This window comes from Hippoglossus hippoglossus, chromosome 7, assembly GCF_009819705.1.
Source record: "Hippoglossus hippoglossus isolate fHipHip1 chromosome 7, fHipHip1.pri, whole genome shotgun sequence".
NCBI lineage: Eukaryota > Metazoa > Chordata > Actinopteri > Pleuronectiformes > Pleuronectidae > Hippoglossus > Hippoglossus hippoglossus.
Genome location: NC_047157.1, coordinates 24,485,064 through 24,510,832, shown reverse-complemented (window position 1 = coordinate 24,510,832; position 25,769 = coordinate 24,485,064). Strand labels below are relative to the sequence as shown.

The 25,769-nt window shown below is 44.2% G+C and overlaps 3 protein-coding genes across 7 annotated transcripts in view; 2 read left to right on the top strand and 1 right to left on the bottom strand.

Moving 5' to 3' along the window:
- Positions 1-6,777, top strand: part of magi3a (membrane associated guanylate kinase, WW and PDZ domain containing 3a) — a 104,999-nt gene extending 98,222 nt beyond the window's left edge. The window contains exons 18-22 of one of the 3 annotated variants that reach the window (XR_004614352.1): positions 1,289-1,364; positions 1,645-1,782; positions 2,432-2,570; positions 3,737-4,861; positions 5,073-6,777. Coding sequence is in view for 2 of the 3 variants with exons in the window: in XM_034589890.1 (XP_034445781.1) it covers positions 1,289-1,364; positions 1,645-1,782; positions 2,432-2,570; positions 3,737-4,737 (1,354 nt within the window). In the remaining variant the exon portion in view is untranslated. Of the gene's footprint in view, positions 1-1,288; positions 1,365-1,644; positions 1,783-2,431; positions 2,571-2,802; positions 2,896-3,736 lie in introns of all 3 variants that reach the window. The other 2 variants (XM_034589891.1, XM_034589890.1) reach the window with 2 other exon arrangements.
- Positions 6,778-8,253: 1,476 nt separating this feature from the next.
- Positions 8,254-15,154, top strand: LOC117764257 (lysine-specific demethylase 9). Its single transcript, XM_034589895.1, has 7 exons — positions 8,254-9,030; positions 9,720-10,372; positions 10,894-11,031; positions 11,540-11,682; positions 11,849-12,016; positions 12,112-12,220; positions 12,326-15,154. Exons 1-7 carry the CDS (start codon positions 8,298-8,300, stop codon positions 12,866-12,868), a joined length of 2,487 nt encoding a protein of 828 aa, XP_034445786.1. The 5' UTR covers positions 8,254-8,297; the 3' UTR covers positions 12,869-15,154.
- On the bottom strand, positions 14,973-25,666 carry ptpn22 (protein tyrosine phosphatase non-receptor type 22). Of its 3 annotated transcripts, none has more exons than XM_034589893.1 (26): positions 25,323-25,666; positions 23,795-23,903; positions 23,541-23,617; positions 23,312-23,407; positions 23,123-23,161; positions 22,931-23,002; positions 22,709-22,768; positions 22,268-22,410; positions 20,221-20,287; positions 20,048-20,125; positions 19,820-19,906; positions 18,694-19,225; positions 18,525-18,608; positions 18,338-18,415; positions 18,165-18,236; positions 17,608-17,744; positions 17,499-17,526; positions 17,278-17,376; positions 17,140-17,196; positions 16,920-17,053; positions 16,762-16,789; positions 16,285-16,380; positions 15,921-16,024; positions 15,806-15,836; positions 15,637-15,711; positions 14,973-15,540 (listed from the first exon to the last, which is right to left on the bottom strand). In XM_034589893.1, exons 1-26 carry the CDS (start codon positions 25,422-25,424, stop codon positions 15,479-15,481), a joined length of 2,547 nt encoding a protein of 848 aa, XP_034445784.1. In that variant the 5' UTR covers positions 25,425-25,666; the 3' UTR covers positions 14,973-15,478. The 3 variants fall into 3 exon arrangements, with proteins under 3 accessions (XP_034445784.1, XP_034445783.1, XP_034445785.1); XM_034589892.1 differs by having other exon boundaries at positions 18,525-18,611; positions 18,697-19,225; positions 25,323-25,662; XM_034589894.1 differs by having other exon boundaries at positions 16,285-16,347; positions 18,525-18,611; positions 18,697-19,225; positions 25,323-25,659.
- Positions 25,667-25,769: the final 103 nt, after the last annotated feature.

Below are 25,769 nucleotides of genomic sequence, written 5' to 3'. Positions count from 1 at the left end.
TCTCCTTGTTATCCAGGGAGACAGAAAATCCCCCCTCGGTCACCGTTTGGTCATCGAAGCAAAGAGAAAGAGACAGATTAATAGAGTATCTCACTTCCTTTCATCTTTCGCCTTAAACCACATTACCTGTGTCAGCCTTTTTTAAGCCGTTGCCTCTGCAGCAATTCTACATCATCAGTTCCCACCCTCACACGCTCTGTTTCACCGTCTACCAGCATGTGTTCCTCTTCTCATTTAGCCCTGCATCCATCCCTTAGCAGAGCCCTCCCCCCTTCCTCCTCTCTTGTCTAATCTCCGACACATGCCTCGGGTTAACCCAGACTACGAGCCGACATCTCGACGGCGTGAAGTGTGTGGACTCCTCTCCGCACCAGAGCTCGCTAAGAAGGGCCGAGACCCTTTAGTGTGTTAGCACAACTGCGTTCCCACAAAGGCGTGGTAATGAGCTCTGCCAGGCATTGAAGTGTGCCCCCGTTTATCCGGCACTGAACAGTAAAAGCAGGGTGGCTCTTTGAAGGATTTTCACTGGTCTCTGTGCGTGGAATAATGAAACAGACAGAAAGAGGCTCGTGCTGCTGAAGTGAAGGCGTGGCGGCGAGAGGATCACACTGGACACAGAGGAGGAGGAGGAGGAGGAGGAGGAAGAGGAGGAAGAGGAAGAGACTCATCCTTTATTCTCCGGCTCCACAACATAGAGCATCTCATGTGCTGTAGCTCCAACGCTGCACAAGCATCTGTATTAGATCCTTCAATGTCAGACTGGTCACAGACGTTGGATCAGTATTTTTTTGTTTTGCAGTAAATGGCTTCATCAGCAGGATTACGCATAAACTACAGAACTGATCTCCGTGGAACTCAGTGGAAGGATGAAGAGCAGATTAGGATCAGGGATTAAGATCCAGGATTTTTTTTCTCACAGAATAATTCATGGATCATGATGGGAAAAAGTCAGGCATGTTTCAGGGACTGATGTTCATGTGCAGATCCAAAAGAATCCAGATCGAGTGAATTTAACTGTGGTTTCATGTGGGGAGTGTTACATGTGGAGGAATGTTGTGTGTCGCTCTTGTTCTGTTTATTCACTGCACAAACTCAAATGTGCAGTTCATAGAAAGTGTGTTTTTAGTGTTTTTCATTTCTGTCTCCACACTTCAGACTCCTGACTGTGCTATTTCTGTGCTGACGTTGAATTCCCACGTTGCATTAAAACAAGAGTGAATAAACCCGTTATCTGCAGAAATGTGGGTCACGTTTTAACATGTTCTTTTTTGGGTGGTGGGGGGGGTAGGAACGGTGACAGTGAGATGAAGAACTCTTTCTCACAGAGAGAGATGGGAGCACTCATCACATCAGGCCCTAAGCAGGTAAGACCAAAACCAAATAGTCTTAATCTTATCAATGCCAATAGCGATATTAATATACCGATACCTATAAATATAAAGAAAGGCAGCCAAATATATAGAACTTGAATTTAGAAAATAAATATAAAAGGCTCATATCGGCCATTTTATCGGAAATAGGTCAGGCTCTTGATTTAAAAAACTATGCAACAGGGATTTTGTGGGTTTGACCAGAACCCGGGACGTTTCTATCTCAGGCCTGTTCAGCAGTTCTCACTCTCAGACTCTCCTCTGTGAACCTCAGGGCTGTTTCGTGGTGGAGCTGGACCGCAGCCAGCGCGGCTTCGGCTTCAGTCTGCGAGGAGGCAAAGAGTACAACATGGGACTGTTCATCCTGCGACTGGCCGAGGAGGGACCTGCTCTGAAAGATGGAAGGATACATGTGAGTTATAATGTGGGGGTGTTTCTATCCTCAGAATGAACTGGGGAGTACGACCTTGCACAAGAGAAACTTTAAATGAAACTAAAAGTCTTACTCAGGAGTTTTCTCACAATCCCTAAATAATCTTCCCGAAAAGTAACTTCCATTTTTGCTATGTGGTAACAGAATCAGGTATCAGCAGTTCCTGTTTGCAACACAACACTTGATTACTAGATAGTAAAGCAAACTTAAGCATGTTCTCATAATGGGTTTATCTTTTTATAGATTTTGGTGAAAGCCTCTCGTGCTTTTACCAGTTCTTGCTCTTGTCCCTGACGCGCTCGGCAAAGATGGTCAATGGATCTTTGCAAAGGAGGAGTGTTGATGTATCCGAGTTTATTCACATTTTGTCCTAATGTCCTTGGAAAGTCTCACTCAAAGTAGATTCGCCGAATTTAAAGAATTGCTGCAAAAGTGTTTTCTAACGTCAAAAGCCCCCCCGACCCGCGCATCAATTCTTAACGTCCTGTTGTTTTCAGAAAGCCGGCGTGCAGCCGTCGCTTTCACTTCACGCACTTCTCTATCTGTGCCTCACGTCTCCGTGTGAAAACTTCAGATTTTATTTCAAACGTCTGAACTCCTCCTCTTGCTTGCGATGTCTGCGTCACAGGTCGGAGATCAGATAGTGGAGATCAACGGGGAGGCCACGCAGGGCATCACACACACCCGGGCCATCGAGCTGATCCAGGCGGGAGGCAGCAAAGTTCATCTGCTGCTCCGACCCGGCCAGGGCCTGGTCCCGGATCACAGTGAGTGGCAGCTGAGGACCGCATGCACACACACACACACACACACTCAATACACAGAAGCTTTTGTATGGATATGCTTGATAGCAGGGTGCTGACTTTCTTTATTCTCATGCATGTGTTGCCAGCTTCTCTCTTGATCTACCTCTGTATCTGCCTCGCTCTCTCTCTCTCTCTCTGTGTTCTGCACCAGCACGGCTGTCTACTTCTACCGATGTATCTCTTCCTCCTATAGGTCAGAACTCTTCTTCCACCCTGTGCTTCTACATGAAACCAGAGCATCACTAAAGGCCTCACTGCTTTTCTTGGTCTGTCCCTAATAACCTTGGTAAACCTTGTACTCCTCCTTCTTTTGCCTTTGACCTGTCCTTTCAAAGTGACTCATCTCCCAGATTTTGAGTGTCATTCTCTGACTTCACCGTCATGATCAATCCGAACTAGATTAGATATTTGTAAAAAAACAGTGTAATGATATGTAGACTCTTCTCTGGCGGGTTGAGCTAAAGCAGTGAGTCCTAGAGGAATGAACAGACCTGCAGGAGAACTGCGAGGCTTCAGATCCCTGCAAGTTATTATTTTAAAGGGTTTTCAAAAAGAAAAGTGAGATGCCACTGAACACACACCTCATCCAAAGTCTCGTCTTAACTAGATATTGATCAGTGAGAGGATCCGTGTGCGTTCACTGGCATGAACCCTTCAAATCCAAAAACCAAATTAGAGGGAATTTCTACGAGTTGCTCCTCTTAGAAATCCAAAAGCTCATTTCGGCACCACCAAGTTCATCACTCTTCCTTTTCTCTCTCTGGTTTTCTGCTGCATAAATCTGCTCTCAATCACAGCTGTGCAATTCTTATCAGCTCGAGTGAAAATTGAAACGTCAGTGCCGGGTGAACACTAGCACCTTTTTCTTTGATGGCTATGTCGTCGGCTGATATATATCTCAAACAAGGCATGAATTTAGAGGGATATTACAGAGGGATATTACAAAGCTAGACGGAAAACAACTTTTTAACACTATCAGGATGTTCCTGTGCTTCTTTTGCATGACTTGTGACAATGTGCAAAATAGCTCAGGGAGATTTTTAGTTTCTGCTGTTTTTTATTTATTGGGTGCATGTGTTTTCAGCTCAGCTCGATCCTCGTCTTACTCTCCACTGCTTGCTCCGCAGGTGCAAAGGACAAAGTAACCATTCCAACCTCAAGCTTTCCCAGATTCGCTGTATCTGAAGGACAGTCGTCTCCAGCCTCTCCATCCTCTGTCTTCTTCTCTACCTCGGAACTGTCCCCATCTTCCCCAAAAATATCTGTCACCGAGGAGTTCCCTGGGGTGGACCTCAGGGCGTCTGGGTCCCCGGGCACCGGTCAGGAGCACGGCAGGCAGGCTAACAGATCGAGAGGACAGCAGCCTCCTCCCCACGACCATAAGCGCACCACCAGCCCCAGCACGCCCGGCTCCAGAAAGACAAGCAGGGCCGATTCCAAGTCTGCAAGTCCCAAAAGAGCCACTGAAGGCTTGAGAGATCACGTAGATCGCTCCCAGAGCCCGAGAAAGACAGAGCGAGGCCACAGCGGATCCTTGGAAGACATGAGCAAGGAGAGAAAATCCCCAGGGCAGAGAGACCACTACTCCACTGGCACCAGGAAGAGCTCCAAGAGGGAACATGACCCTGCTGTGCCTGTGAAGAACCTGGAGGAGCCCCACAGCCCCCGGCGTCCAGCTGGCCAACAGCCCAGCGTTCCATCCGCAGAGGGGAAGGACCGGCGGTACAAGGAGGAGGATGCACCTTACCGGACCACGGAGAGCGGAGACAAAGGCTGGGCGACCGGCGAACGCCACAAGAAGGGCCAAAGGGCAGAGCAAGAAGCAGCGGCACAAAAGTCTTACTCCCAAATGCACAGGGAGAGGGCGGGGTCAGATACCGACATTGGCACCCTGAGCCGAAAGAGCGGGAGAGAGAAGGGGGACACGCAACACCGGGAGGGCAAGCACCACGGGACGACCGATGAAGTGACCAGAAAGGACCCCAGAGGTTCGAGCAGTAGCATCCAGGACCCCAGCTGCAACGGGACCACCGCCAGCAAGAAGGCTCCCATCACCCCAGGTCCGTGGAAAGTTCCCAGTTCGGCCAAGATCCAGTCCCGAGTGGACACAACATATGCAGATGTCTGAAATCTTTCCAGGACTCTCTGCATCTATGAAGATAAAGCTGAGCCTCTGAACATCCGGAAATGAAGGATCTTTCTTTATCACGGACGAAGCAGATCACTGTGTAACCAGCAACATAGCTTCTCGTTGCTTTTCTGTTTTTTGTTTTCTTTCTTTCACCCAGTTTGCCTCGGTTGGTTTGCATCAAAGCTGCTGACGTCCGATCCGACACACGTGCTCGCACCCACCTGAGTATTTGCATCAGATGGCGTCAGAGCGCGATGTTTTGAATGCGACACTGAAGTCTATTTTGTGCCAATCACAGACTCCGGTTTGAAGCAGCTCCTCCCGTCTGCTCACGTACACGAAGGATCCTGGGTTTTTGGGTTTAATTTGTTTTAGTTTTTGTCACTTTTAGAGGTTTAAGGCACATTCCTACAATCCCTCAGCTTCTCTTCCTGGCAGGACTGAGTCACTGTGGCTGTCACTGATGGATGTAGTAAAAAAAAAATGAGGCTGGTGGGTTTCTCTTAAAATTGGCAGCAAAGGGTTGACGGAGTGTCTTCTAAGTCATTTACGGCCTGTTCTTTGAGTGTGTGTGTGTGTGTGTGTGTGTGACTGTGTGTGTGTGACTGTGTGTGTGTGTGTGTGTGTGTGTGTGTGTGACTGTGTGTGTGTGACTGTATTCACTCTGAAACACTCTGATCCCATTAGCGTACCAGAGGGTGGACAGACCGCCCCGGAGCTTTATATGCATCAATCAGCAGACCAGATACTTGTGGTTCTAGTTCTAATGTTTGTCACACGTGTGTTGATAATAAAAAAAAAAAAGCATAATGTAATTTATTGAAGTTATATATATGTAAACACAACTGTCAGTGCACATATCCCGTGCCGTCATTTCACTTTCGATGTGGATTCAAAGTGCAGAAATAGAATGTGTAAATAAGCGTCACCATCTGAAATTGTTACAGCATTAAAAATCTATGCATTCTATTTCTAGGAGTTCACGGTCATGTTGTCGTCTACTGTTTGCAGCTCTGTACTTTAGGTCTATGTGTGTACGTATACAAGCTGACTGGTAGGCCTGTGTGTTTTTGGATATTCGCTGTAGCATCGACTATACTTAATCAGAAGCATATATTATTATTTAACAAAAGCGATGACACGTATATTGATATAATTTAGACGAGTTGAATTGTATGTGAATCGACTCGCTGAAAACCTTGAGAGATATTTTTATTGTGGGCACAAACGACGTGTTGTTATCTCCTCACTCTAACCTCCAAATCTATTTTTGATCTATTTTTTTATTTAGTACGTGACCATCAATGTGAGAAGGAAGAAAGAATAGCATGTGCTTTTTATATTTTTTTTGCTTAGCTGTTAATTATTAACAACACCACGGCTGTCACTTTTGTGTTATAAATAAAACCAGGCTCCCAAAAGAATGCAGTTAATTTACCACACGTGGAGGGAGGGAGTTGGTGGTTGTATGAAAACCCGATTTCCATTTGAAGTTTATCAAATTTAATTAAACAGGGACTTAAGTCGCATAAGGAAAAAAAATCTATTTTTTATTTATTAGAATCAGCTGTGCCCTGATCTGAAGACAAAATGTAGTGTTGTTTATAACGGCGGAGTACAGAGACATCTAGTGGTTCAAACCTGTGGCGTCATCGGCGTGCCTGTTTTTAAAAGATGCACAGCAGCATCTTCTCTGAGGCCGTTTACTAATTTATTGTCATTGTGGAATGATGGGCTGCCGTACGATTCACCGGTTCGTCACCATGTAGGATACCGTGGCCTTGCATCGCTCCAACGTAGAAAAACAAAAGAAGTCTCTTGATTTGAACATCATGGTTAGTTGTAAATGTTTATAAATTGTACAGCACCTGTATAAATACTTGCCTTCATGCAGAAAAAAATCAAAACCTCTGTAAATCGTTTCATTATTTTTCTAAGGGAACCGAGAGGAAAAGGATATAAAAATGGGTGAAAATGAATAATGTGGTCATGGCATTCTGTTCATGCACTGATAAATAAAGGTTTACTGAATAAACACCGCTGTGGTATTTTCATTTCTTTAATCGAGTCTATCTGGTTGAAGGGATATGAATCCTGCTGCTTCTGTTCTATTTTTAACATCTATCTTTGCACGAAAACAATTATTCCACTCCGCTGCAGATAATTCCTCAAAGTAAACAAACAAAATCAGTTTGTCATTTTTTTTCAGAACAGAATCGATTGCAAACACAGATGATCCATTTTATAACTATGGTTTGTTTACTCTTTTTTTTTGGCCCAAATCATCATCTATCATTTTCCAAAACATCTGAGTTAGTGGTTTGAAGATGATCTTATTTTAAAGCCCCCTCATGTTTTCTTATAAAGAAATCTAAAATGTCTACATATTGTTCAGCCTGAACTTAGACCAGTGGTTCTCAGATGTTTTCTTCAGAAGCTGTGACAGGGGAAGCAATTGTTTAAAAATGAATTGATCCAAATTGAGTTTTAGTGAGATAAAACCTTTTTCTGTTTACCTTTTCTATATAAATCATATTCATGCAACTTGGTGTCTCTTTATTTATTTCCCTGATGTTCCATGCACACTGTTTGAGAACCACTCACTTCGACAATCTTTGGCCTATTATACATACATATATATATATATGACACACATAGAACATTTTTAAACTGATTCCACCTCAGTATTTTATTGTGAAAGTGCTGAACATGTGTGTGTGTGTATTTGCCTCACACACAGGTTGGCATAGCTTTATTTTACTTTTACTATGACTTGATTGTCGACAGCCAAACGAAAACTCCAACCCGACTTATTCTAACCTCAACAATAGTTACTACTTGCCTAAACCTAACCTTAACTTAAGCCTCAACCTGACCTTAAAACATGTTGAATCCCTCTTAACCCCCCCCCCCTATTATGTGACTGTATAACCAGATATAGGTCCCCACAACATGACTAATACCTGGACCACACACACACACACAGGTTTGCGTAGCTACTAACCCTGAACCTTAACCGTGACCAGTTTATACCTAATCCTAACCATAAACTAACCACGATTCACATCTGACCCCTAACCTGAACCAGTTTAGCCTCATGGGGACCAGACTTTGGTTCCCATGAGGTTTACTGGTCCTGAAAGGGTCATTTATACTGGAGAGTCCTACAGAGGCTACAAAAACAAGTACACACACATATTCACACAAACAGACACACTCATGTCTCCATGACTTCAGAAGACATTATGTTGACTAACATGTATTTCCTGTTGACTTACTCTAACCTCAACCACCTTAGAACATGTCTTCACCGTAATATCCAAGTCTCTACGTTATGGGGACTTGATTTTTTCTTTTGTCCCCATAACGTCCCCCTATTATGTGACTATATCCAGATGTAGGTCCCCACAATGTGAGTAACACACACACGCACACGCAACGTACGTACGTACCACTGCCTCTCGTGGCTGTGGTTCAACCCTGCCATGACGTCAGAGGAGCAGAAGTGAGTGCGTGCGGAGCTGCACGCAGTCGCTGCAACTTGAACTTCAACTCCCATGCAGCATTGCGACGTAAACAAACTACACGACCCAGCGCTCCGTGCGTCACGCGTGCGCAACGCAGCCAAAAGCGCCGGAGAGAACTACAAGCGCACGGCGCGTGGACTACAAAGTGCCGGGGGCGTGCGCGCTGCGAGTCCCGAGACCTTTAAATGCTGTGTACGTGCAAAGATGGCAGCTGAAGTGGAGCTGGTGCGAGAGAAAGTGGGAGACGAGCAGGTGAGGGACAGTCTGCAGAGATTTATCAAGGAGAGGAAGAGGAGGAAGAGGAAGAGGGAGCTGTCAGCGGACAGGCTGGAGAGGAGCGAGGAAGAGGCGAAGAGAGTGAAGCTCCATCATCATCACCACCATCACCATCACCACCACCAGCAGCAGCAGCCACACGCTGAGCACCGGAGCCTGCAGCCGCATCAGCTGCTGCACAAACCCCACAGCGTGGAGAAGCATGTCCTGCACCACCACCACCACCACCACCACCAGCAGCAGCAGAGCCTCACCGGCGGGGCGAAGAGGAGCCTGCAGCCGGCTCTGCCTCCTCCTGCTCCTCCTCCGGTGCAGCTGCAGAAGAAGCGAGCCCCGGAGCCTCCTGCGCTCTTCACGTTCACGCCTCTCAAAGTGGTCAAGGCCAAAGAGGATCCGAGGGAGAAGCACCGGGACGCAGAGCTCCGGCTGCAGCTGAAGAAGGAGAACACCGAGGCCAACGTGAAGCACGAGCTGAAGAGGAAGAAGGGTGAGTTGTGCTGTTTAAAGATAAGTTAAGATAAGATGAGATGAGATAAGTTAAGATGTATTGATCCCTTGTTCCAGCAACAGATTGTCAGAAGAAAACATGTGAAAGTGTAAATCACAATAAAATGGAGAATAAAAATGCAGAGAATATGCACACGATACACATATTTACATATTACATAAACAATATACATAATTTATGCATAGGCTCTTAAAAAAGACAGTATCCTTTATAGAATATTTGTAGTGCGTTAAGGAGCTTACACAAGTCAGTAAGAGGTCAAGAGGTCAGGTGCGTTTTGGTTCGAATTTATATAGTTAGATATCTTATTTAATTCATTTTATATAAATACATATAATATATGATATAAATGCATAGATTACATGCAATTTAATTTTTGCCTGTCCTCTTGCATCCTGTGGAATTGTGCCGTTATTAAGAAGTAAACAGATATTTTGTTGTTTAATGGTTTTCTGCAGATCAGTGTCAGTCATTTTAAGGTTCATGAAACTGGGTAAATTCGGTGTCTCCTCCTGTGTGAGGATAAGAGAATGTGTGTGCATATACCATCAGGAATATGCACATGATAAGTTAAACACATTATGCCTCAGTTAGTGATCATTCAGATGCAGTGTTCAGGAGGACCAGGATGCCCCTCCTTGACTTTTTCCTCCTCCCTGTCCTTGCAGAGCCGAGGCCTCACAACGAGAACATCGAGTCCCTGACGCTGGAGGAGTATCTCCTGAAGAAGAGGAAGAAGAAGAAGAAGCATGAGGAAGAGCACCGAGCCAAGAAGGTCCGGCACATGCACAACAAAGCAGTTCAGACCGTGGGAGCCGATCTCAGCCTGACGATCCGCCCTGAAACATCTCGGCCTGGCGCGGTGCAGCGCGAGAGCCATCGCCAGCCGAGCAGAGACACTATCGCCAACCACCAACCCTACCTCCATGCTCTCAAACTGGGTCACGTCCCCTTCCTGTCGCACCAGGACCACCACATCCGCAGCTCCTCCCTGCAGACGGGCACCTGGTACGGACGCCTCATGCACGAGGAACGGCAAGCCAACGGCGGAGGATCCGTCCTGCACGCCTATTCTGACGAGCTGGCCTGTCTCAGTCCGGCTGAGATGGAGAGCTTTGCCCAGGAGTTCCTGGAGTTGGCCTTCGCCGAGAAGCCCAGAGGAGCAGCCTCCTATGCCCTGGCGGTGGTGCACAGGGCGGCCGCCTACCTGCCGGACTTCCTGGACTACTTCGCCTTCAACTTCCCTAACACGCACGTCAAGATGGAGATATTGGGCAAGAAAGACATTGAGACCACGACCATTGCCAACTTTCACTCTCAGGTATGTGAGAGTGTTTCCACCAGATCACACGTCGCTCAACAAATCCTGCACGTTTATCGAAACCATGTTCAAAGATCCCAGTCTCCTGTAAGAGCCGCCCCCCCCACGGTGGTGGTCAGCGGAATTAGCCGATTCTTTTTGGAAGTGGGTCAAAACTCAGTCATTCCAACAGCAAAATGTTGTTATTCATCAACTAATTAATCAATAAATTCATCATTTTAAATGTAGTCAATAAATATTTGACAATAAATGTTGTGAACAGTGAACGGATCACGAACAGAACAAGGCTGCTCCATCACTGTTTTTGCAAATAGAGGCTGATCGACAGTTGAACAACAGAATAAGTATCTTGTGTATAAGTATCCTTAAAAGTAGTAAAAACCCTGATTGGGTTAATTTCTGTGTATTCTAACGGTAAAAATAGTAACTGAGACAATTTAAGTATATGTGTGCAGAGTGTGTAATGAGTATAAATGGAACTGGGACACACTGAGTGACACGAGCTGTTTCTCCTGTTCTAGGTGAACCGGACTTACTGTTCAGGAACCTATCGGGCTGGACCCATGAGGCAGATCAGTTTGGTCGGAGCTGTGGATGAGGAAGTTGGAGACTTTTTCCCGGAGTTCCTCGACATGCTGGAGGAATCCCCTTTTCTCAAGGTCAGTGGAAAACTAACTGGTGTGTTTTTAAGAGCTCTGCTCCGGGGAAGAGACTCGATCAAGGTCACACAACAGTTCTTTGGTACTGCAGGCCTGATGAACATACACCAGTGGGATAAGAACTACGTAAAATGACAGAAACCATATTTGAGAAATATACTTTGACTCTTTAGTTTGGTCCTCTAACATGGAGGAGGTGGGATTTATGAGCTATGCTGCAGCCAGCCACCAGGGGGCAGCATCAATTTGATTTGCTGTAAACGAAGTTTCCATTGATGAAATCAGAAGTTGTATTTTATGATTATATGGTTTAGACTTTTATCAGCTGAACCACTAAAATACTTTTTTCTTTAACACTGCTTTAACTGAGATTCTAGTTTAAGCTCATACCAACAGGTTTCAGCATCATTTTAGTGGTTATTCCAAAAAGGTGAATATCAACTTAATCTCATTCTCTTTTCTGATTGTGTGTGTCTGTGTGTGTCTGTGTGTGTGTGTGCGCACACAGATGACCCTGCCCTGGGGAAGCCTCTCCAGCCTGAAGCTGGACTGCCGCTCTCAGAGTGACGATGGGCCGATCATGTGGGTGCGACCGGGGGAACAAATGGTTCCCACCGCTGACATGCCCAAGTCTCCTTTCAAACGACGCAGGTACAAACACATCTTCAGAGGAAATACACAAAACGACTTCCATATTCACAAGATCAGATAATAACTGGTCATAGAATCATTGAAACATCATTTACTGAACAGTTTAGAGTTGGTTGTGAAGCTTCCTTCTTAACTTCCTGCCCCCTCGTATCTTTTTTTTGTCCAGGTCAATGAATGAGATTAAAAATCTGCACTATCTGCCGAGGGCCAGCGAACCCAGAGAGGTTCTGTTCGAGGACCGGACGAAGGCCCACGCCGACCACGTGGGTCAGAGTTTCGACTGGCAGAGCACTGCAGCTGTTGGCGTGCTGAAGGCCGTGCACTTTGGAGAATGGTGAGTGCTGATGAGAAGTCGTCATCCTCCTCATCATCGTCACGTCGTGGTGTGTGAGGAAGGAGACGTCACTGTGTTCGCTTCATCTCTTGCAGGAACAACCGACCTCGGATAACCAAAGATGTGGTGTGTTTCCAGGCGGGAGACTTCAATGAAGTCGTCCAGAGGCTGCAGCTCGATCTGTACGAGCCCCCAGTGTCTCAGGTGAGAAAACCATTAAAACCAGTTTGTGCGTGTTGTGTTTTTGTAACTACCACACTACAAGGTAGCATTTGTTGCTTGGATGTTAAACTGTGTGTCTCGGTGCAGTGTGTCCAGTGGGTGGACGACGCCAAGCTCAACCAGTTGAGGAGGGAAGGAATCCGCTACGTCCGTGTCCAGCTCTGTGACGACGACATTTACTTCATCCCACGGAACGTCATCCACCAGTTCAAGACGGTGTCTGCGGTGTGTAGCCTGGCCTGGCACATCCGTCTCAAACAGTACCATCCGGAGGACAAGGTCAAGGAGGAGGAGCAGCAGCAGCAGTGCAGCGATATCAGCCCCACCACAGGCCGGGTGTCTTTTTCCTCCCCCGCCAGGCCGGACGCCACCCTCACCCCGTGTGCCAGACCGCAGGGTGACAACACCAGATGCGGAGTGGCCAAGACCGAAGAACTGGAGTTCCAGAGGCCGGCGACACCTCCCCGGGAGCCTCAGCCGGCACCGCCACAACCCACCAAGTCCGCTCGCTCGCCCCCAACTTACCAGGGTCTCCACTTTTCCCTGGCACCAGTCCACTCTGGCTGCACGCCGTCAAAAGTGCCGACACTTCCAAAAGCGTTTGGCCACAGCACGCGGTTCCACGAATGATCTTTCTCCTCCGATGAAAAACCTCTCTCCACTGTGGGACGAGCAACTGTGCAGAAGTTTTAGACTAAAACTGAAAACTGAACGTCAATCAGGAAGCATTTCGATTTGAGTTATTCTTCACATATTTTTAAAAGTCTTTAAATGTGGGGTTAAAATGGGTTTTTGTTTTTCAGACAACAATAAGTTCTCTTATTGTCCTTCACCTGAACTGGAACTCTCTGCTGTCTCAATGAATAAGTGTGTATCATGTAAAGAAGCTTTTATTTTTAGACTGACAATGCAAGTTGCAGCACTTGCTTTAAGAGAGACATTTTTATTTTACTATTATTTTCTGGCAGATTTACTTCACCGAGGCTTTTTGAAGTCGCAGGTGATCTGAACAACTTTGAAAACGAAGGCGGAAGTTGTACTAACTTTACCCAAAAGAAACTTTACCTTTGCAACGTGAATCAAATCCCGGCACATGTTGGAATGAGTGGATTTTATTTTATTTTGAAATACTTCTCTTGGAAATGGAGGAAGAGACGTTTTCTTCACACTTTATTTTGAAACTAAGCGACACACAATGATCTAATTACGCTTCAAGCTCTTCACTTTATTTTCCCCGTCCGCTTTATAAGTTGCACTTACTGCACGTGATATTTAAATTTTATATTGTTCCCTTTTTCTTACTGTTGATACTGTTTTTTGATATTTTATTTATTTTCTTAAGATTAAATTAACATAGGAACACAGGTTTGTAACCGGTGATGAAGATTTAACATAATGATCTAATGACAGGAGCTCCTGTGAATCTATGATGAATAATCGTGTGGATGTCTTCGGACTTTAGTTTGTAAATATAACTTTATGTAGTTAATCGCTCAGAATATGTGAATCCAGTCCGTGCACTCATTCTTCATTTGATTCAAATCTAGTTACACGTTGTTAGTTTGAACTGGTGACGTCACTGGATGAAGGCACAGCTGTAGTATCATGTTTTTCTTATAGGAACTTCTTTACAGAATGAGGCCTCCTACAAATCCTAAAATAGTCCAGGGAGTTTTCACCTCTGTCAGTTACTTTGCTTATTAATTTGTTTTACTACAACTGCAAACATTTCAAGAAAAAAAGACACTATACATTTTTTAAATCACTTTCTTTAACATTGTGAGGTACATTTTTTTCTTTTGACATTTTCACCGTGTTCCCAGGGACTAATATCATGTATCTTGGTGATTTAAAAAAAAACGACCAAAATACATTTGGCTTGATTGAATTGAAGGGGACTGAGTCAGGTTAACTCTCTACGCAAGAACCGTTCTAGTTACTTGTGACAAGGAGGTTTATGTTGTCACCCCGGGAAATTTAGTAAAAGGACCAATTAAATTTTTGATGTGGATCCGGATCAGTAGGCAGATCTACGAAGAAATCTTTTGACATTTTTGTTGATTTATTTCAGAGAATCATTTCTGGATCTTGAGGGAAATGGTTTGGATGAGTGTTTGCAAACTGGTGCCGAATAAAAACACGGATCTAGTGAATTTTACTGTGGACTCATTAGGGGACTGATGGGCCTTGGCAGAGGTATGTGCTCATTTTAATTAGAATGTTCCTCTGAAACACATTCACTTTCATTCTGTAAAATCGATGCTGTAAAAGGAAGTGATGACGTGACCCTGCCACCGAGTTAGTGCCTTGTACTGTGTGTAGGGTTTACCTGGTTTAAAACTGAGGTTCATCTGTTGGTGAGCAGGATGCAGAAGAGGGTTCCGCAACCATCATGCTTTTATTTCAATCTATTTTTATTTTCCTGATGCTTTTTGATTTTCCTACGTCTGCTGGTCACCAGGAAGCAAAGAATTACTGCATCATGCTGTTACTGAATATTTTTGCCTTGAGCACATTAGACCCGCGTCTGGAAGCAGAGTGGTTATTTCCATGTGTCGGGTGTCATAGGGTCTGGACTCACTGAATCAATGTAGAAATAACTTGACGGTTAAAATACTGTCACGTCATTTGTTGTTTGCTGTTGTTGATGTTTGTACTCGGGACGTTTTACCTGAGTTAATGGAACCAATGTGATCCAGTCTGAAGTCGGAAAAAAACAATGAGAATGCCTTGACTTTCTATATTTTTTAATAAATACTTTTGTGTGTAACCTGTTTATTTAAGACAGTTACATTTCATGCATATTCAATATGCATCACATTCACTGGTATCGTTTTTTTCCACATGTTCATGATTCTTTCAGAAGACGATGCTTTTAAAATCCTGAATGTCACACGTGGTTCACATTGTCTCCTGTCATACCCGTTTTTTTTTATCTTGTGTCAAAATCAGACACACACACATACACAACCGAATATATATATATATATAGTTAGGTAAAATATATTTGTCAATTTAGACCCATTATTCTATAGAGAGACTTGTTGTCCCACGAGGCCTTGGTCAAGCGTACAAATCCACTTCAGTTCATGTGCAGTACAAAAGGCACAAGGCAGGTGGCGAGGCACTTCCTGTTTGTCCTCGGCTGCTCTCTGCGAGGTGTGAGACGAGACCTCTGTGGCTTCTCATGTCTGTGGAACGTCCAAATGTCTCGAGTCACCAAAAAGCACCAGCGCTGCCTCAGAACCAAGAATCTGGGTGACTCCTCGGGCCTTTTGGTTTTCCAAAACGGTTTCCAAATCCTGCGCAGGGTGAAGATGGAGTTATTAAAAAAAAAAATAACGATTCTGTGTTGAAATAGACCAAATATGCAACTGTAGAAAGGACAGTGGACGCACCAAATTTAAAGGCAGAGGACGAGGTCGGAGGTGCAGCTCCCGGCTGATTAGGAGGTGGTGGAGGTGCATTTTTAGCTGTTGATGTAGTTTTTTAGACATGTTAGTGTCACTTTCACATTATAAATATAAGTGGGTTTATCACGCTAAATTTGAAATTGGCTTTACTTACGCTTTAGTTTGTGTCTAAAAAACCTGAGACTCTGGACAAAGGAAACAAAAACAGATTTAGCTGCTGGCTCCATTTTGAAACTACCAGTGATATTTGTGTCTCTCTCTCTTCTCACCCTTGTTCTTGACATCCCCTTCTCGTTGCCTCTGTCTGATTGGTTTCCTGACGGCTCGGCGGTCGGCGAGGGCCTGCGGTTCACATCGGGCTGTTCCACTCGTACTGGTGAACAGAGAACCAGACGGAAACTGAGATGATTTACTGCTTTTGAATTTGCCCCAATGGTTGATCATCTCCAACTCGATGTGTGTGTGAGTCACATCGAGGATTCATGAGGAAGAACCTGAGTTAACGAGACTTATTAGTGATATGTGTGGTGGAACGTCTAAATGTCAAGTGTTCATATGTCTATTAATAACTGTACGTGTGTGAGGTTAGCGTGTCAATGTGCAGGGGTCTGTTAATGTTCTGAGGCAACTCACCACTTCCTGCTGCCGTGACGACCACGGGAGGTGGAGCGAGCTGCCAAACTGCATCGAGGGGCTCTGCAGCACAAACACACTGATCAACTGCCGCCACTGTTTTACATCAACCGACAACAGACCTGACTTTTTATTCATTTAACTTTTCTCCCTTGCTTTTGGTTTCTCAAGCGTGTAGATTCAAATAAAAACAATTTGTAGATTCTAGCAAACACACTAAAGGCAACCCTGTCATATGTAACTAGTAAGTAGAAGGGTGCATAACTCTTTGAAATTATTCCCCAAAACTATAAATACCAAATAAATATAATAAAATACAGTTATTATTATTTAGCATTTTGAATGTGTGAATATGTTTCTGAAGGTTTACGTCAGTAGTTGAAACTTAAGGCTCATCACAAGGTATTAAGAGATTTTCATGGTACATCAAGAGAAACACTGAATCCTGCTGTTCTTCAACTTCCAGGTCCAACTTACCTTGTTTTGAACTTTTAGCTCGAACACTCTGGTGGGAAAGGAAAAAATGTTTACGTCCGAACAAATGCAACATTTTCAACAGAGCAGAATATAAGAACATGTATTTTTTTCTGGACGCTCTATAACCCCGATGTTGGGGCCCACTTGATCGTCATTACCTTGCTTCTGCTCATGACTACATCGAGGAATTTCTTGGGCTGAGCGTTGCCGTCCCACTCAGCCGACAAACCCACCCTGTGAGAGAGATGTGCTGTTTCTGAGGGCTGCAGCCAGAGGGCAGGTTTCTCCTGAGCTGTTGGAAAAGACCGGCGTCAATTGAAATAGCAGGAAGGAAAAAAAAGGTAAAAGGAGTTGTGAGGAAGATGATGATGCAATTACCGGCGTCTGTTTTGAGGATGAAGGACTCTGGGGTTCTGTCAGTCCGGCTGTTTTCATCTGCACAATAAGAGGAACTTGTGATTTATTATCTGGCGTATTGTTTTTGTGAATGTTGAAATGAAAGTAACTCCATCGTACTGTGAGGAAGCAGCGGAGGAGTCAGTGGTTCCAGAGGAGGAAAGAAGGGATGAAGCTCTGATGTTGAGTTTGGTGCGAGACTGAGACGTGTCACTGGGGCTAAAATACAAATAAAAGATATAATAACATTAAAATCATACAATTATCATCAGCCTATTTGATTATTAGACAGTTTATACACCAACAAATCCTGAACTTTCTGTTATAAAAGGAGAAATTACCTGTGAGCGTAGTTTTCGCTCTCAGACTCTACGAGAAGGAGAAGAATGTTACTGTCTCATAACTTAGCATTCAGGTTATGATTCAAGATTCCAGAGACTTCATTCTTACTTTACTCCTCATCCAAGGTTTCTTCTCATGCGTTGTCTCGCTCAAAGCTGATTTTGAGTCACCTGACCATTCTGAAGACGTTCCTATTCGCTTCAGGTTCACAGCTGGTGTGACCTCGGAGTTCTGCTCCACGGGAGCTGAAAGGCAAGCGAGCATGATGTATTTCATTATTACAACATACGACGCACAACTGTTTCCTGTTTTTTTGTGCCTCAGCGCCAGCGGCAGTCAGTGGCAGGAGGTCATGTGATTCCAGGTTGTCCGTCTCATTGTTGTGAACATGATATCTCAAGAACGCCTTTTTGGGAATTTCTTCAAATTTGAGACAAACGGTCATTTGGACTCAAGAATGACCTGATTAGAATTTAGAAGTCAGAGGTCAAAGCTCAAGGTCACGGTGGCCTCTTGAACATAATATCTCAAGTCTGAGAATTTCTTGATATTTTGACCAGTTGTCACTCACAGATCAACGGATTAGATTTCAGTGGTTTAAGGTCAAACTGCACTGGCTGGCGGAGGCGCGCGGTATTTATTGTTTAATGATGTTATCAGGTCACCTTGATCTAAATCCAGCTCAAAAGATTCTGCCGTTCTCTCTGGAAGTGGCGGCACAGGTGAGGGCGACCTGCCTGGGAATATGGAAACAACCATCACCATACATTTTTAACTAAAAGAAAAGGCATCGGTGTGAGTTCTCTATTAACAACAAGGGATTGAGACATTTCCTCACCTTGCCACTCCCTGACAGCCTCAGCAGCAGCATTTTGAGGGATGATGACGGATAAACTTTCACAGGGATCTGAGGGCTCTGAAAGACAAAATCCTTACATGCCGAAACACTCAAGTTTAGATTTGTCAAAAGGGAAGTCAGCTTTGATCATTAGACACCAGGGAAAAGGAATAAACGTTTCACCGACCTGCATCCACAGCCAGAACGTAGGATTCAGGGGTTCGTTCAGGTAACGGAGGAGGTGCCTCCTCATCCGTGTGAGGTTCTTCAGCAACTACATCAGAGAGAACAATAAACCTGCAAAACTGAGTTCTGCTGCTCTGCTGTCTGTGAGATTCACACGTGCATTGACCATTTACCTGAGGCAGGCGTGTCATCTTCTAGAGACTGATCATTCAGAGACAACGAGGGTGTGAAGACGGGGGTGACTGTCCATGGTCTGGCGTCTTCAGCAGAGTCCATGGGAGCCTCCTCGGATAGAGGCGAGTTCATGGGGCTGTCAAAGTACGGGTCCTCCACCATCATACAAATGGCGACCTCTGGTGAAGTTGGAGGGTTCAGCGACGGCAGGTTATCCCTCTCCTCTGCTGCAGGGGCGCTCTGGCTCGTGTGCACCTGTTGGGGTGAGGTCCCGGGTACCTCCTGCAGGTCCTGGCCGGTGACCCCCGCGTCAGGAGAGGCCCGGAGTAGGCTCCACTGTTGCTGGTCCATGTGCTTCTCCTTGGATGTCGAGGCAATGAGATTTTCTGGAGTGGAGGGCGAGGGATGGTGGAGCTGTGGTGGAACGTCCCTCTCCTCATTCTGCAGGGGCTGAGGCAGCAAAACCAGCTCCTGGTCCGGAAGCTTTTTTTCAGACTCAGGCGTGAGAGCACATGCTACCATCGTCACCTGGACAGTTTACAAGGTCGAGTGTGGGTCACGACAGGGCTTGAAATTAAGCAGAAGTCAGAACTATATTGTTGTCAGGTCTGTAACTTTGTCTACTTTCTGGTTATGTCCCTGCTCCCCTTGTTTACCATCAACAGCACCTTTCTGCGGATATGAATTACATCTATGAAGCATTTTGTTGGTTTGCACAAGAAGTGGCGCGGGCCCATGCAGGAGAAAATGAATCGGCGGGTTGTTGACAAGATTTTTTGAAAGCCTGAATGACACGGAGCACGTCAAGGACAGGAATTCCGCTCGCTGTGCACTGTGTCAAGAGTGGCAGAAAGAATGTGGCGTCCCGAGATACGAGTGTAGCGGCCTGAAGGCGAACCAGACAGTTAAAGGAGCCTTACAAGCAGGGAGCGAGAATACGGTTTCTCAGACTGTATGTAAATAAACAGATGGATAAATCACGTTCTCTGAGTGTTTAGCTTCGAGCTTCACAGACACAACCTTTTTGAATCCATTCATTCATGTAATCACACATGCAGTGATTGTATTATTGCTTCTGTGACCTCCCGCTCATTCACAACGGTGTGTTTTTCGGTTGCTCACCTCATTTCTGCATTTCTGTGCATCCACGGCGTGCAGGTATCCCTTAAACAGCAGCTTGATGGTCCTGTACACCAGCTCGTACTGTTCCTGAACAGCAAAAACCTGCTTTGTGAGTTTGGCGTGCTCGGGACGCATGAATCATCAAAAGCTCGTTTACAGAGGGAAGCTTGAGCTGACGTTAAGAATTGTTTGAAATGTGGTTGTGCTTGATGTTAAAAATTAAACTACCTTGGTTTGAACCACTGACGGCCTCTGGGTCCTCATGTCCTGAACCAAGTCGTAGATGTTGAAATCTGCAGTGATCATCTGGAATCAAACACACAGAGAGAACGATGCAGCTCAGATGTTTCAATGTTATATTGATAATGTGCAGAAAGTGTGGGGGGGGGGGGACACGTCACCTGTTTCTTCAGCAGGTTCCAGGTGTAATCGATGGCACACAGGGCTCCTGTTCTGCCGCAGCCGGCGCTACGATCACAGCAGCAGGAAGTCAGTCACTTTTTTAACCACTCAGCAAGGACACGTCAACATGAGTCCTCAAATTATTATTACTTCTAGTTAAAGACGACATCCTGATCAGGCTTATTTAGGAAACTGATAAATATGAGTTTGTGAAATTTGGTGCAGTGTGACTGAATTCAATGGGACTGTTGGTGGAGATGTGTGTTCTTTTATGGTATTTTTCTTATTTGTGTTATTGTTTTGCAAAAGTTTCTCTTCTTCTTCTTCTTCTTCTTCTTCTTCTTCTTCTTCTTCTTCTTCTTCTTCTCATTTGATTTCTAGTTACAGTCTCATTTGTTATTCATATTGCGTATTGCCTTCACCACACACACATTCAATACTCTGCGTTGAAAGTCAGTTCTTAATTTACCCCGTGTGAAAAAACCCAGCTCACCTCAGTGGACTTATTTTAAATTCTGTCTTCAAATTAAAAACAATAAAAGTAAACCGTGCATGTTTTTCTCAGCCTCTCAATTAAAGAAATGTGGATTCTTAACATGATTTTCCTCCAAACAGCAGCACTATCAGTAAGCGACTTCAATGAACCACAAGGGATGAACATTTAAAAAAATCTAAATCAAATTACAGCTGCAAACTACACATGAAACTGAGTCGGACAGGATTTGATTCAACGATATTCTCGGGGACGTACTGGGAGGTGATGGTGTTGAAATGTTTTATCGTAGAGTTTCGTAAAGGAACAAAAACACGTGAACATTTTGCTCTGAGTTCATTTTGCAGCAGTGAACTCTCTCAGACGCGACGTGACTGACTCATCGTCCTCAAAAAGGTGTGGGGCATTTCATGGTGGGGTGTGCTTTCAATTCACATTTTTATTTAGCTGCTTAATTCATCATCGTTTCATTTAGTTTATGATTCTTAAACTCAAAAGAAAACCATCTGTTACATTAAATGTACTTTAATAGTCGATAACACATTTTCGGGCACATTTCCCATTACAACACTAATTTAAATGTATCACACTGTACGTGGATATCCGTCTTACTCTTCGTCCATCATCTACATTTACGAGATTGTATGAAAGTAATTTTCTTGAATTAATCAATAATCAATGGGCCATTGTTCCTGAGGCCCGACCAGAACAATGAAGACACATTTCCTGTTTCGTGCGTGTGTCGATGTTAGTTATTAGCTAGTTGATGTTAATGCAGTGTTAATGTTTAATGCTTTCAGAAAGAGGGTAAATGTGAGTTTAGCGTAAGTAGACTTCGGGGAAATGCCCACATGTATAGAATAAATTGTAGTGGGTCGTTGGCTAACCGCCTACACATGCTTCCTGTTTCAAAGAAAGAGAGGAAGTGCTTAACCTCTAAGGCCTAACGCGGGGGGACATAAATGCTGCCCGCAGCCAACACATCCCCACAGTAGCTAGTCCATCAAACCAAGTGAGGTTCTTCATTGTTTCACTGTTCGTCAAACAATTAGAACAAAAGTGATAATAAGCTTTGTTGATTTAGCGCCTTTTAAAGATGCAGCTGAAATCCTTCACGTAAAATTATATTGTAAAGTTTGTTTTAACGTGTTTAAATAGACACAATTTAAAATGCAACAGTCCCCTTGAATTCAATCCAACTGCACCGTACTGCACACGCTCGTGGATCTGTTCCCTAAATGTGGCTGATTGTTTTTCATCAATTATTAACTGGGAAAATGGTGAAACATTTAATTGGTTCCTTCCCTGACTGATACCACGTCCTCTCACAAAGTTCTGTGGAGACACGTTTAGTTGTCTTTGTGTAATCTTGCTTACAAACAAACGGACAGAGGTGAAAACATAACCTCATTGGTGAGAGTAGCGGAAACAAACATAAAGAGACTTTCTCTTTTGAGAAAGTCTCTTTATGTTTTTTTAATTTGCAGTGTGTTGATCCCTCACGGCCACCGTACCAAGGGAACCTTTAAATGCAATGAGGGCGAGCGTCTGACCTGCAGTGGATGCAGATGGGGACGTCATCGTGGGCCTGGTAGGAACGCATCTCATGCAACATGTCCAGAATGGGGTGGATGGCGTCGGGCACGCCGTGATCTGGCCAGTTCACATAGTGCAGCTGCTTCAAAGTTCGACTACACTGGAATAAAAGAACGTAGGTAATTACAAGGTCACATCTTTTCATCCTTTTATACTTTTATATATCTTACCCCACAAATATGTCAATATTAAAGCTGATCATTTACACAAATAACACAACACATTAAGAGATCCTGTCTCAGTGATAACAAATGTCTTCACATCAGTTGTAGAGATTTGCCTGTAGTCTCTAGGATAAATCAACACTTCAGGTGATAGTCTGTTTCATTTCCTGAGAAATGAAACAGACTATCACCTGTGACAGTTATTGTCACAGTCAGGATATAAACACTACTTACATTGCGGAAAGTCACCCTCAATGTCCTTGTCAAATAATCTCCTTTATATTCCTCAGAGTCCTGTAAAAAAAAACATCAGATAACGTGAACGTCTTCTGTACTTAATAATAGTAGTAAAAGTAAAGAAAAGTATGAATTAATAGTGGATGTTATTTGACTCAGATAGAGTGAAATTATAATTGGAGAGTGGAATGGTGCAACAGTGAGAACAGAAATACTCACACAGTGAACTGTGAACGGCTCACAAACAAATGGCTGCTCGTGTTTCTGTGGCCAGTAGCACTCGCACTTTTTCTACAACGCCAAAAAGAAAAGCTATTTTACATTTTCCCACAAACCAAGTATGCGAGGTGTTGAAACTACACCCAAAAAAACCACATTGAGAAAACAGAACAAGCATCATTGTCATGTTACCTTCCCCATTTCAAATTCTCGACAGGCCATCACCACGACCTGCGGTCAAACAGGACGATAAGAGATAGAGGGACAACCTGAGTGACAAGATCTTTAACTGAGGTGGAGGAGTTCAAAAAGTCACTTTATGGAGCCGTCGTAAAAATGACCATGCTACGTCCACAGATGACAGCTGGGTCATACTCATACCTTTATGTTATATTCCCAAAGCATCCTGAAGAAGTCCAGCACCGTGTGGGGCAGAGGACCCTGAGTAGCGATGTACGCCCTCGACCCTGACACCCCCTTTACAAGAAAACACATCGTCAAGATCATACAAACCATATGAGTTACATGAATGTGAAAAGTACATATAATAATTTAACACAAAGTTTATATGAATAAAGAGATTGTCTTTACAATGACACCGTTCATTTACCTTGATGAAATTGGCGTTGATGTAGTCTGTGTCATTTTTAGTTGCGGTGAAAATGAGCTTTACTCTACTGTGGTCGACTAAAAGGAGAGAAATATGAAATGTCACACAACTCAAGAGTCATAAACTGAGCAGAAGAGCTTTTTAACAAAAGGAAAGAATACATGAAATTGTAGAAATCTAAATATGAAGAGATTAGCATGAGAAAATGTGTTAAAAAAACAATAATATAATAAAATATAATGACAACAGCTTACAGGGAACAATGTCCTTGTATCGGTTCTTCTTGGTGTTCTCCTGCTTGTCTGCTGTCTTGGTGGGGAAGGTCTTGTCAGTGCGATACTTGGTTGACTGGCTTTTCAATCTCTGAAAGACATGAAGGAAATTAAATCCAACTACGTAACATTCACAGAGTCTCAGTCATAATTCCTGAGGACTTGGTAACGATTTGTCTGATGCTGCTGTCTTGGGGTTACGGAGTCCCCCAAGGATCGGTTCTTGGCCCGGTTTGATTTACTATTTATATTCAACCGTTTTAAAATAGCTTTTTTAATTTTTTCTAACCAATGTCAAACACAACGATCTCAGGAAACCGCTCAGCTCTGCTCGTCTCGAGTTACTCCAGTGTCGGCCTGTCTCAATAGTGGAATTTAGAATTTAGCTGTTAAGTTAATATTTATCAGGATCTTCATGGTGAAGCCCTTGAGGACAGATTGGTAACAGTTCCTTTCAGTTCGGTTAAAGTGAAGGGAGACACGACCTTAATAGTTTCTGCTCCTCAACTTTGGAATAGTTTATCATTTACTGTTAGATTACCCAGTTCACGGAAATAAAATAAAAAATGTTCTCTCACTTTCATTAAACTGATATTTGCTGTTTTGTATAATATTTATTTTGTTTCTATTTCTGTTTTCAATACTTAATTATGTTTTGGTGCTTTTAAAGTGGAGTAGTTTGTAACGATTGCTTTTTAAAGTGCTACATAAGTTTTTCTTACGAATGGAAGGAAATTCACATGTGACCGATTGCTCACAGTCAGTTTGTATGTGATTCATCGCTTGATGACCAGAATCTGTGAATCACTTCTCGAGAAACTGACACGGTGGCTCACAAACCGAGAGGATTTCCATGTGGAATCTACAGCGTGGAGGGTTTGACACTGAAACTCATGGCACGTCCATGCTTACGGGACTTTGTTGAGGGACACTGGGCTTTTTGTTCACAGGCGATTTCTCGCAGTTGTAGGCAGTCTGTTTTAGGCCTCGTAGACCATCTGCACTGCCGAAACCACAAAGTGCTTTTTGTTCTTCAAGGAAGTGATGCAAGAGATCCCTTCTGAGTGGCCGGGGTGCGAGCAGCATGAGCTGTCCTCAGGCACTGGCATGTCACCCATCACCATGGCAGCAGCCCACAGATGTTGATGTCACCCTCAGGCTCGAGACGTCTGATGCATATTTATTTTATGCACTTGTGTGTGAATGAAAAGATAAGTGAACAAATCACAGTCTGTGTAACTAGTCTTTGTTAGCCCTCAGGTGTTTCAGTGCGTTTGCCTGCAGGTCTTAATGGTCATGTGCCTTTAACGACAAGCATCAGTGAGAAGAGGAAGAACAAGTCTGGTGTTTGAACTGTTAATGCAACAGCCGCCTGTTACTTCCCTGAAACAAAAATGTGGAACATTCACTCACACTCACTCAGTTCAGACGGAACAAACTTTGAGGCTTCATCCACGATACCACTCCCCAGCTGTATATTTCAACTAAAGGAACATAAACCTCGACTCACAGAAAACTCCCCAGCAAAGCCATTCGGTGCGTCCTCATCGGCGGCCTCCTGTCTCTCCAGCTGGGCCAGGAACGTCCTCAGTACCCTGGCCTGCTGCTCCATGGCTGGCTGTTCACTTCCGGGGATATGACACCTCTCATGTCAGGTCACAGAGGTCCTCGTCCACAAGTCATGGAGAAGAGTGAGGTCGTCAAGGCTTGTGTTCAGGGCTGTGGGACCCCTGCTGCTGCTGCTGCTGCTGCACAGAGCACCTCTTTGGTGCAACGTTCACATCAAGGAACTATTGTGAGGGACTTATTCAAACTGTCTGAGAGGAAGCAAGAGTTAACTAACAGGTTCTGTGGTCATATTAAAAAAAATGTGCCGCACCCCCTTTGGTGTCTCTCCCTGGGTCCTAGAGTCACCAGAGTGTTTGATTGCATTGCAGTGTCACAGAAGGAATGAGAG